Raw genomic sequence first — 12,649 nt, 5'->3', positions numbered from 1 at the left:
AATTCATGTGCACGCAGAGACTATAGCGGCAGAAATTAGACTATGGCGGGGCGCCATAGTCTCGTCAATGTGTGGGAAACACTGTCCTTCTGAGCACATCACACATTCAGCGATCCGGTCTTTGGTTTGTGCATGATGACAATGGAATGAAAAGAGAGCCGACCTGTGTAAACTATTTGTTTGAGTTTCATAATCTAACCAGTTGCATGTGTATTGGGTTAACACACACACACACACACACACAGAGACACACACACACACGCGCACACAATCGAATTACACTGTATAATGAACTGTATAATGTATAACGATCGTCAAGGTTACCTTGCACATCTCCACTTTGTTCATGGACTCATCCATCTCTTCTTTAAGCAGGTCTGCCTTGACCGTCAGTGCTTGCGTGTTTGTTCCGGAGATTATCGACTTGGTTGCCTGCAACCATCTGGGAGGAGGGGAGGGGGGGGAGGGGGGTTGTGCATGCACCCACACAGGACAGGATGAGAGCGCTGAGCAGTGTGCACATAAACCCAAACAAGAAGGAACCGAATGTGGGTCCGAAGGATTGCCTTTGTTTACGGCGTGTGTTTCATGCACTGCTCGTGTGATCAGAGGTAAAACATGCAAACAGTATGTGCTGCATGTATATGCATCATAGTATGTGCTTTATGTAAATGCATCAGAGCATGTGCTTTATGTATACACACCATAGCATGTGCTGCATGTATACACACCATAGCATGTTCTGCATGTATATAGCAGTACTCTGGAGCGCCACAGAATGACACCATAACAAAACTGTTCCTGACGAATTAACTGAAAGAGCCAACCCTTTGGACTGGTCCAGCAGAAGCAGTCAGAAGACCCACCTCGCTCGGGCAGAATCGTAGTCCAGGACCAGCTTGGCCAGCTGCTTCCTCTGCTTCAGGATGTTGGGGATGTCCACCTGAGGAAGACCAGCAAGGAGACCCATGACCCCAGTCAGACCAGCACACAGACCCATGGACCCAGTCCAACCAACACACAGACCCATGAAACCAGTCAAAAGCTCCCGCTTCATAGACACTGGAGGAGCCCGAGAGGGCCTAGGATGCGTTTTTTTTAAAAGTTGGACCATTGAGGTCCTTGGTCCACTGCACGATCTTTACCACATTTCCGATTTCAAACTATGCAACCACAGGTGAGTGGATTGGACTAGGGGGCAGACCTGATGGTACGGTTCATTGCTACAGTCATCTCAGACGCAGCAGTCCTACTGTGTTAGAGCAGGACTTGTTGGGGGAGACAGCAGAGCCTTGGCCAGAAACCAACAGCGGGGGCGTAGTAACGCCTTGTAACTACGCCCCCGTTTAGTTACAAGGGGCGTAGTTAGGCCCTGTTCCCTTACGGAGATAATCCATCAAAGGGAAACATTTACACAATCGAAGGGAAAAATTTGTGGGAGTGGAAGTATCTTTCAAAAGGGAAGTTAACTTGTTTATTTGTAAAGTGGCCAGTCTCCACAGTGTTGACTTGAAACCATTACAGACATTTTTTTTGTAATTGTCTAGTGCTGGCTGAGTTTGTTTACACTGTAATAGTCAAATAGGCACTTACAGATCACCGCCTCCACAAAAATCATTGTTTGAAACAAATATCAAGCGTAAAAATTCTATAAGTCGATGGGGATGGATGGATGGAGTGGATGGAGGGTTGGATGGACGGGCGGAGGACGTTACCTCCGCCAGCTGGTTGAGAGGGTCCAGACAATCCTTCTCCACCTGCAGCTCGTGGTGCATCAGCTCGGACGCCAGCCGATTCTCTGCTTCCCCGCACACCTCCATCATCTTCCTGCGTCGTCTCACACACACACACACACACACACACACACACACACACACACACACACACACACACACACACACACACACACACACACACACACACACACACACACACACACACACACACACACACACACACACACACAGCAACCCAGGGAGAAAGAAAGGGTTTAAGAACAGCAAGGCACATTTCTCCCTAATTATCACATCAAGGGCCACTGATTATCCCTCTGGATGGGAATCAATCACAGACACACACACACACACAAGGTAGGGAGACCAACAGCGCTCTCCCTCTCAGCCAATCAATGCAGAGCAAATATAAAAATATATCACCATTTTATAACAACTATCATGCAAGGCTCCCTATTACAGTCCTCAGCGCTGCCCTCTCGGCTCATGCTGTGCGCTGGAATAGTGCTTCTCTTCAGGCTGACTGTCGTACTTTCTCTTCCCCCTCATGTCTAGACAACAGAATGAGGCGTGAGGAGTCACTTCTGTGGTCTGGGTGGATGGTACAACACAAGGCACTATCTACATCTCCATTCCACTGGAAATACCCAGGTGTTTGCAACACACACGGAAAAAAAATAGAGAAATGGGTTGATGGTACTTTTTGAAGAAAGGAGCTGTGGTATCTTTTAAATCTTTATCTCCCCTCTTTAACCACGTATAAGGAAGTGGAATGCTTCCAATTCTACTTCCCGTTTCCCCGTCCTCTGCTGAGGGTCGATAAGGCCATTAACGACGCAAAGGTGAAATCGTACAGAAAAGTTTGGTTTACTTAATAGTTAATACTAGTTGACATTTCCGTCTCTTATTGCACCACAAGTCACACAAAGGGACAATGAAGCCACCGGCCTCGTGACCTACACGCTCTCATTCTTTTTTTAATATCTAATGGGAATTTGAATACATGTCCTCTATATATAGAAACAACTTATTACCTCATTATTTTGAACTGACAGTTTCCCTGTTCAGAAACTGTTGAGCGGCCCGTCAACAGGAAAAGCAGAAAGCAGGGCCGCTCTTTTCTTTACCCCCCCACCCCCCCTCAAAGCTGGTGGCTTCCAATTTCTCAAACCTCTGGGGTTCATCTGCCCCACATAGCAACGGTCCAGCCTAGGTGGCTGCCTGGCCTGTCAATCACCGGAGCTGCTCTCCCACTCACCCAATCAGCGAGTCCTCTCCGAGCTGGCCCCCGCCGTCCACCATGGCCTGGGATAGAGCCGTCAGGGGAAGCTTTTTCTGGAGTTCATGTTTGGTGTGGTATGAAGAGAGGGAGAGAAGGAGAGAGGGGGAAGAGAAATGTAGAAGCTGATTAGATTTGGAACGAGCCACATAGTTTTGTCCAAAAGTTAAAAAGATTAAGTCTAAAGACATCCGTTTCACATTCTCTCGAGGCCAGCCGCAGCAGCAGAAGAAAAATGTTTCCCCCTCAATAATAAAACATTAAAGAATTTAAAGAGGAGGACAGGAAGTGCGCATTCACAGCGAGGGGAACAGATTTGCGCAGATGGCTTCATGGCTCACAAGATGGCAGCGCAAGGAATGGAATGAACTGCCCTACAAAAGACCTCAGAAGAAGGAGGAAAAAAAGTAGAAGGTGACCTTCTGGAACAGGATCCGCTATTGAACGGGTCCCCAGTCACACCCCTGAATGAGTCAGCATGATTTAAGAACCAGAGGAAAACAACCAGCCATGGAAACCCAGCCGAGACGCCCTGGAGCAGGGACCAGTGAAGCGGAAGGGCGGGCGGGAGCCAGGAGGAAATGGAAGAAGAGTGGTTAAGGTGAAGCGTTTCGGTGGCGTAGGAGTTGTTTGGTTTTGTTTTTGTTGGTTTACCTGACCATTTCCTGTATAGAGGCGCGGTACAGACTGAGGTGCATGTTGGGTAGGAAACACAAAGGAAACAAAATGCAAAAGAAAAGTCAAACGGGGTTTCCTACGCATGGAATCACAGAGGGCTGGGCGACATGGACTGCTGAATAAAACACAGAGTTAAACACTTCCCTGGGAAAGAGGGGATTGGTTATTGGCAACTTTGGAGAGAAATCCATTCATTTTGGGAGTGTTTAAAGGTGACATATTATACCACCAGCTGCAGTTTGCTCCAGTGTAGGCTGGTAGACTGATCTATCCAGCACACATCTAGTTGGCCACGCCCACTCGGGATGTCAGAAGAGGGCCGAATTTCACAACAGCTTGTAATGGCTAATCACACTCACACCTGGAGGTATAATAGGTCACCTTTAAAAAAATGAAACGTACATAATAGAATTAGAAAATCATATCATGATAACATAGCGATGAGCGAATGATGAGTAAACGCAAAATGGGGGCGTGTGTCCAGTCCAACCCGATGAAACGTACGTGTCTCTTCTCGGCGTCCGCACCGACGTGGCCCTGCAGGCAGGTGACCATCCGCTTGTGTGTGTTGTGGGACACCACCCGCACCACCTCCATCCGCCGCTCGATCTGGAGAACACACACACACACACACACACACACACACACACACACACACACATTTAAACGATTCATTAAAGTCCACATCAAAGACAATTAGTACAGGGACAAAAACAGTTAAAGTGCATTATAGTACATTGACCGAATCATGTTTAAATATCATGGGTCCTCATGATACGGGCATCAATACTCAAGGGTATATGTAGCAGCGACACACACACACACACACACACACACACACGTTACTTGGGAGAAGTCGATCCAAACATTGAACCCCTAACAACAGGGCCAGACAGAGGCCAATCTCCGCGCCCCAGAGTGTCTGAGTGACCTTTAGGAGGGATAAAGGCCCGGGTCAACAGCTGACTCAACGCTCAGAGACAGCGTGACGGCCCTCCTCGCCGCGTCATCGCTCCACTGAGTGCGGTAAGCGCGTGATTAACTCGGGTGAGATAAGTCTTATCAGCACTCAGGCGCTGTCCCAAATCCCTTTCAAACCTCCCTACTTTTTCTTTTCATGATTGAGGTGAAACAGGACGACGTCAGCAATGCAAACACACTCATGCACGCACTAACGTTCAGACGTCGTATAAAGACCCATTGTGGATCTTGTTGATTCCATGGGTGGCTCTCTGATGTTACACGTTCCCAAACTGCAATTACTACCAGGCCTGATTTGATCTGCTGGCAGCCTGTGAGAATCTCTGCGTCATAACTTTTATTTTGTTTGTATTCCCCCCCCGCCCCTCTTCTCAGAGGGGTCAAAGGTAAAACAAGATTGATACGGCTTGTCCGATCGGGCCATTGCTGGAATGTTCCCCGAAAAAACAAAACGATGACTCATCCAAAGCGTGGCCATGGCAACGGCCAGCGGGCTGTGACAGACTGTAAAAAAAAAAAGAAGAAAAGGTTGTGTGGATTTCAGGGGGAGAAAAATAAAAGGAGGAAAAAACACTTGTTTATTTTGGACCGCAACAGGCATGCCCCTGTGAGCCGACCACGGACTACACAGATCCACTCTGTGCTCTTCAGCACAACCTACAATAATGCTATCTTTGATGAGCGGCTCAATGATAAGGCTCACAGCTAGCCTGCCCGGGAGCACAGAGGCCAATTGAAAGCTCTGCGGCCTGGCGGTACTGCAACTGCCAGGTGCTTATCCAAGAGACACACACACAAGACAAGACATTAGCATTAGGCTAGGTCTCGGTGGAGCGTGTTTAAGCCCTCCCGATGCCCTCGAATAGACCTCAGCCGCGGGCTGGCCCCGGCCCAACCCCTGCCCCGCAGACAGAAGCCACGGTCGGTGACGCTGCGAGAGCGGTGGCTTTGAGACTTGGCAGCTCCCGTGAGAGATGGCGCGCAGGGCAGGTCCCCAGTTGTTTACGACTCGCTCTGCCGTACAGAACAGAACAGGAGGGGTGTGGCTGCCCTTCCCAAAATGGCACGACCGGAGGGGAAACAACAAGTCATGGGAACAAAAAGACGCATACACATGCACACACACACACACACACTGATGTACGTTTGATGAAAGGTAAGCGAGAGGAAAGACACGTTGATTCATGAGGAGGACTGGGTGAAGGGAGAGACAATGCGAGGGTCAGAGGGCAGGGAGAGCAACAGGGGAGGAACCGCGGACCACCACCATGCTCCGAAAACAGAACACATGCATTCCACAGGCTCCGGAATACATATCCGCCTCCGAAACACACACACACACACACACACAAACACGCGCACACATACACGTACGTACGTCACTCCCAACTCATGGTGCCCCCTGCATTTTCAAAACAGCTGGGTTAAATATGGCCCATCAGTGCTTCCCCTCCGATTGCTTCCAGCAGCGGTGTTGGGTTTTTGCTCAGGGAAGTTTGAGTGTGATGGGCCTTGGGTGCATTCCAACACAAACAAATATGTTTTTCACTTCAAATTTGTATCCATCCCATCTTCTGGGTTTCATAATACTGGGACTTCTGTTCTCAACAATCAAATACATCTACTTTCTAATATTATCTCACTTCCTCTTTTTATGCTACATTTGTCTAAATCTAGTTATCCTGACCTGCCAGATGGTTTCACAGAACCATTGGCGCCCCATTGGCTCAGTAGAGCGCGTACCATTAAAGGCTCAGTCCACTCCTTACCGCAGCGACCCGGGTTCGATTCCTGACCGTGGTCCTTTGCTGCATGTCTTCTAGCGAAACTGTTTGGAAGAGGGCAGGCACTTTCAAAAGATACTGGGCAAGGGATTCGATGAACCATCTGTCTATCACCGTCCATCACATGGATCGCGTAGTCCATCAGAGGACGCTGATTGGTCCAATCCACTGTGGTTCGGTCACAAGCTCATAGCTTATAATACTATTTTGCTGTGGTACTTATCCTCAAGATTTCTCTAAAGACAATAATGACAATGATACTATGTTACAATTGAGGGGGGTGCAGTAGGTGGAACCTATGATTCTTGCATTTTCAAATAAAACAAAATAGCATTTAGGGTAGCCAACATAATTCCAACTTCTTTACAACCGTCTTTACAAGGCATCATTTTTTTTTTTCGCATGGCAGATGCAGTGGCGCTAGATATCCAGCACCTTTGGAACCTAGCTGTTCCACTGCTGGAAGTTTTCAGGCGAAACACTGCAGATAGACGCAATACACACACACTCACACACCACCTCTCCCCCACACACACATGCGCACACATACAGGGGATTCCCTCACTTATAAGTCTCCATTTGACCAGTGGAAAGGATGGTGGGTGTGCCTGTGTTTATGTGCGTGTTCTCACGGTTGTGTCATGTTTACATGGGCCTGTTTTGTCTCCTGTTTCCGTCATAATAACACAATCAGACACAAATAAACCCTTAGTCACTTGCGCACAAAGAAAACATGCACGCACACTAGCAATGCATAAGCAGAGGAGCCCAGCCATGATGGACAAGGGAATCCCAAACACGGAGGCAGCCAGGGGGAGTGAGAGGGAGAGGGAGAGACAAATTAGGACAGTGAGAGAGAGCGAGAGGCAGAGATGTAGAAAGGGTTAGATCGGCTCGACATTCAAGAATGGTAAAGTAGTTAGTTGCAAAACACTAACTGGTTTGGAGTCGGCTGACGGATGAATGAATAAGATATGAGCCTCTGCCTCTCCCTAACTGGAGAGTGACAAAGAACTGTTGTGAGGCCTGTTACCAGGCCAACTCGGCATCCTCTAAAATACATTATAATAATTTGTTCCGTGTCATCATCTGTTATCCAAATAGCATTATTCAATCATATATAAATATATGAGAGAGAGAGAGAGAGAGAGAGAGAGAGAGAGAGAGAGAGAGAGAGAGAGAGAGAGAGAGAGAGAGAGAGAGAGAGAGAGACCATTGTTTTTATATTAGGAATGAATAACGAAATCAAGATATGCCCATCAAATGATTAAGAAGTAAAAGATGAGTAAAGCTTTTTTTTTTTTTTACATCTTTAAAGGGACGTACAGAGTCTCTGTTGGACCCTTTAGAATGGGATTTTACATTCATAAGGTAAAGAAGGGTGAGGGTTACGGTGACCGGTTTGACCTTTGACCGAGAGTGAGAGGTGTGTTTGGGGGGTGGGGGGGGTCAGGTTAAATGAAGAGAGACTGAGGGTCCACGCCTCGATACGGGGAGGGTCAGATGACATGGGTGGTGAAGGTCAAGCATGAGTAAGGTGGAGGACGGTGATCGTGGATCAGGTGGCAGGGAGGCCTTGTTCACCCACAGATTGTCATGGCGGGGTGGCTGGTGTGTGTGTGTGGGGGGGGGAACATGTCATGTCATGTGTGGTTTGCATAAAATAAAAATGAGCCGAGTTCCTTAAAGTCTTAACTGTAAATGTGTGATTCCACTGAGGTTTGGATTTCTGTTTCACTTCAGTAAAAACTAAACTTCTCAACCACTAGAATAAATGACCTCTGCAGAAAAACATGTTGTTTTCTTTTGGTTTCCTCCCAAGAGGACTTCTTTTCCTTCCTCTTGCCGACCCCCTTTGTCTGTCTGTCTGTTAGTCGGCCCTCCTGTCCATCTGTCTGTCCCGAGCAGACAGATGATTCAGGCCAGCATTCTGTTAGGCTACCCAGGCCGTGAGCAGGTGGACACCACTCCCTCACCACAACAGTGGGCCCTCTAGCTTGGATAAATGGCTAATTATTAACTCTGGGATAGTGGGGGAGGGGACTTTTAATGTTGTAACAACAAAGTTCTGTAGGTGGTTCCTACGGTTAGGTTATCTTTATTCCACAAAATAGAGTTGGGATGGGTACTTCATTAATATTGTTTGATATAACTTCTTAATACAATTGAACACTGTGAATATATCCACGATAAATGGTTATCCAAAGAAATATTGTGCCATGACTTGCATATTGCATGCTCTTTTCTATTTTTCTGGTCTTAAAGACTGCACTGCAGTCAAGTAATCACATTACTCTATTATCCCATTTAGCTTAGTCTGAGGAACTCAGAATGGCCACATCAGCTTGTCCAACAGATCACCCAACATGATTATTAGTACTGCCTATGTCCAGAAGGCTCACACACTGATTAGGGGAAATCTGAAATTACCTGTACACATCTGTAGTTTCAAATGTGTGAAATTGTCTGATTTGATCCTCACAAATATTAACTATGTCATTTTATCCCTGTTAATGTAATAAGTCCCCAGTTTAGGGAAAAGGGGTTAAATGCCTTTTCTAAAGCAATCGTCACGACCAACAGTAGTCATTCGAATTCTCATAACCATATTATAACACTCACACATAACCGTACTAAAAAAGTATCACAAAGTTGGCGTTGGTCGTAACCATAGGGATAACACACCCCCATCTTTCCTAAAACAGTCAATCCAAAAGAAACTATTTTATCTCGTAGTGTTTGAATTCCAGCTGAAACAGTGGTTTCACTGGCTCCTCAAGGCTCCTGCCTATACTGATGAGGGAGGAATAAACACTACACATTGCTGCAATGACTTGGAATACGCTAATTTAACACTTTAAAATGCATATAGGTGTCATTCTAGGCCTTCCTTTACTTGTTGTTTTTCCCTCCCATTCTCCACCTGTGCAGTGTCTTTTTACGTTACTACTGTATTTTGCATATATTGTTTGTGGTTTCATTGTCCCAAAACAATTGTCCATCTGTAACGTTTCACGTGGCGTAGCCTCGAGAACGGCAGCCTGCTGCTGCCGTTCTCGGCCATGATTAGATTACGTAATCTCCATGTTTTTTGTTCTCTGGTTAAACAAAGGTGAAACTGAAAAAACAAATAAATAACAGATTCAAATAACTAAAGTCGATCTGGCATGTGTCCAAAGGAGTGGCTCATAGCACACAGGTCGTAGCAGGTGACACACAGAGCCTGGGGTTCGCACACGCATTCCCAAGTGACAGAAAAGGAACTGGGTTGGAATCTCTTTTAAAGAGTCAGTGAACCCAAAACCATTTTAAAACGTGGTCATTTGGCTCATATGATCATCAACGCACAAATCTATGCCATTAAATCGCTGTGACTGAAGTAAGGCCCCCGTTTAGAACTCGAATTCCAGCTGAAACGCTTCACTGGCTCTTTAAAAGAGACAGCCGGCATTGTGAAGCGACCACACCTGCTGTCTGTGACAGTTGCAGAGAGGAGAGGCTTCCCTGGGAAAGCCCTACCCGTATACGCATGCATGCCTTGCATAATAATATCCAAAGACACACATGTGTTCACGTGTTAGACACACATCTGTCAATCAATGATATACATCTACTCTCAACCTCAACCTCAAGCAAATACATTTTTACAATTCCTTTCTATCCATCGTTATCATTTCTCTATAATCCATAAAATCTCAAATTTGCAGCAGCATTAAGACATCATCATGAGAAACACAAGTGCACAACCCAAGTTAAGACCATTGGCATTACTTATTTTCTTCAGTGTTTTCCATCACGAATATATTATTCAAACTGAGATCCCATATGTGACCACCAACAAAAAGATAGCCCTCAAAATGATTTCTCCATTAATGGAGCTAATATGTAAGCATGTCTACAGGTAGACTGCTGTTATGGAGGATGGACCCGAGAACCTTTGGGCTGTGAGTTCAACACCCCTAACCAACAAGGTGTTTCTTCATCCCTGGAAGCCTGAAACATGGCGCTTCAGTGAGCTGCTGTGTTCGAATCCGGCGTACAAGCTTTAATGATTTACCTGTAGGAGGTCATCGCTGAGAACTTCCGTTTTCTCTGCCCTGGGAATGAAAAGAAAAACACATTGATTAAAATCCAGCTTAGCATTGACAGGCAATGAAAGCTGGTACATAGGAAGCATTGTGCAGAGGTTGTCCAGACTTCTGTTCTGGAGGCAAACAAACCGTGAAAACACACAGGTAATTCAAGTGTACAGCATGGGACAAAACGTGGGGAGAATCAGTGTTGACCCTTTAGGGTTTTATACAGGCCTTTGAGGTGGAGGGAAAACAGTTTTTATATGAATGTTTGAAAGGTGAAGCCCACCGGCTCGTACAACTTATAGTTATCTCAACATGTGTGCTTTATGCCGTTAAGAAAGTTTAATGAATAAGCTTTAAAATAAGTGTGTCCAGGCCCTTTTCCGGACTTGAGGGTGAGACGATGTCTTGTTATTTGGCCTGTGAAGCCCTTTGAGACTGTGACTGTGATGAAGGGCAGTACAAACAAGATTACAGGCTTGACTTGTATTAAGAACATTCTTTCATACTTTATCAAATCACTTCCGTATTCCCAGATTAATTAATCAAAAGTCAGTTGACCTCACCCATTTGAAATCAAGGTGACCTGACGTTCCCATAAGATGAAAAAAAAAAGAAACCTTTCCTAAAGTGAACCCAGCATCCGAGGTCTATATCCAGCGTGAGAGCCAAGCCGCGCCGAACCGACCCGCACCCTCAAGTGGAAATGCGCCATAAGGGTTCTGTCGGCGGTGGAGACGTGAGCCATAACTGAGCTGCGCTGAACTGCACCTTCACTACTCCACCAAGACGCCCCGAACCGACCACAGCCTCCGGTGGAAATGTGCAAATTCTGTGTACTTTGCACTTTCATAAATAAGACATGCTGAATTTTCAGTTTTATAACTGATAGTCTTATTTTGTTTACAAGTTACGGATGGAGTCTGGAGGTGATGTGGGGTACTTATTGTTTACTGTTTACATTTTAGATGAGACTGTTCAGTCTGTTGCAGCTAGCTCAGGGGAGACTGTATGACATTAGGTGGTACAATCTTAGACAATAAAAAAGAATTGCCCTCTGAATTTTTGTTTTTTCTTTTCCCTTCATTGTACCGAACTCGTACCGAACCATGATGTCTGAACCGAGGTATGAACCGAACCGTGACTTCAGTGTACCGTTACACCCCTTTGTCATCACAAAACAACTGTATTTAGTACTACTATTTAGGTCTAGTCATTTAGGAGACACCTTCACCCAAGTGACTTGGTGAATTAGTCCTGTCATCAGTGTCATCAGGAGAAGGTAGGGGTAAGACCGTCTTACTGAAGGACAGGTAGACTTCAGGGGGGACGAACACCCTAAGGTCATTTCAGTAGCCTTCCCTGAGCTTAGTAGAAAGGTGGTACTAGAAGTACCAGAGGTAAAGGAGGCAAATGTATACCTTAACTACATTGCTACTGGTGACCAATCTGACTAAGCCACGCAATGGCTGATGTGGGCTCAGTTCGCTCCGTCCTTTCCCAATTTGAGAGAGCAAATGGAGGGCTTCATGCAGCACAACACGTCTCTCTCCATGGGGTGAAGACATAAGTGAGCCATTTTATAGCAAAGCTGACGTGTTTCACACCGTAAAGGCAGAGTCAGCATAACTTCGACCAAACTTCTTAATAGGGCGTGAAAAATTGCCAAACAACTCCAATATAATCCAACCTAAACAGCGCAGTACACTGCTTTGAGGACAGTTAACCGAGGCCAACAACTAGACACCATGCATTTTCTTACTAATATAGAGCCAGTCTGGGCAACAGCTGCTTGGGGAGGGACCAGTCTCCTAAATCTGGTCCAGTATTGGCACATGGGCTAGGCTAGTAGGGTATCCCTGTGAATATCCGGACCAAAATAAGCCTCCATGCAGAGATGACTGCAGGGAGATCACCTCAATATTATCTTTGGACTGGACTCGGTTGTGTCTTACCATTTCTTTAGACATTAAGCGAAGGATTTGATCTAAAGCGGCATGTAATTGATGAGCAGGTAGGGATTTTGCCTACAGGCCGGCTGCTGACCTTGTGGTTGGAACCCAGAACCCTGGGACTTGGAGTCAAACACCTTGACCACTAGACGTAAGCGGTTGCTGT

General features: G+C 46.2%; 1 protein-coding gene across 4 annotated transcripts in view; it reads right to left on the bottom strand.

The window, feature by feature from the left end:
• The window catches only part of arhgap17a (Rho GTPase activating protein 17a), a 33,784-nt gene that overhangs the window by 13,801 nt on the left and 7,334 nt on the right, over window positions 1-12,649 (bottom strand). For 3 of the 4 annotated variants that reach the window (XM_030339576.1, XM_030339574.1, XM_030339577.1), the window contains exons 2-8: window positions 10,513-10,552; window positions 4,195-4,299; window positions 3,667-3,699; window positions 2,992-3,068; window positions 1,716-1,827; window positions 867-943; window positions 325-442 (exon numbers count right to left, since the gene is read on the bottom strand). In XM_030339576.1, coding sequence (XP_030195436.1) covers window positions 325-442; window positions 867-943; window positions 1,716-1,827; window positions 2,992-3,068; window positions 3,667-3,699; window positions 4,195-4,299; window positions 10,513-10,552 — 562 coding nt within the window. The remainder of the gene's footprint in view (window positions 1-324; window positions 443-866; window positions 944-1,715; window positions 1,828-2,991; window positions 3,069-3,666; window positions 3,700-4,194; window positions 4,300-10,512; window positions 10,553-12,649) is intronic. The other variant, XM_030339575.1, reaches the window with a different exon arrangement.

Source organism: Gadus morhua, chromosome 18 (genome assembly GCF_902167405.1).
Source record: "Gadus morhua chromosome 18, gadMor3.0, whole genome shotgun sequence".
Classification (NCBI taxonomy): Eukaryota; Metazoa; Chordata; class Actinopteri; order Gadiformes; family Gadidae; genus Gadus; species Gadus morhua.
This window is presented reverse-complemented; position numbering and strand designations above follow the sequence as displayed.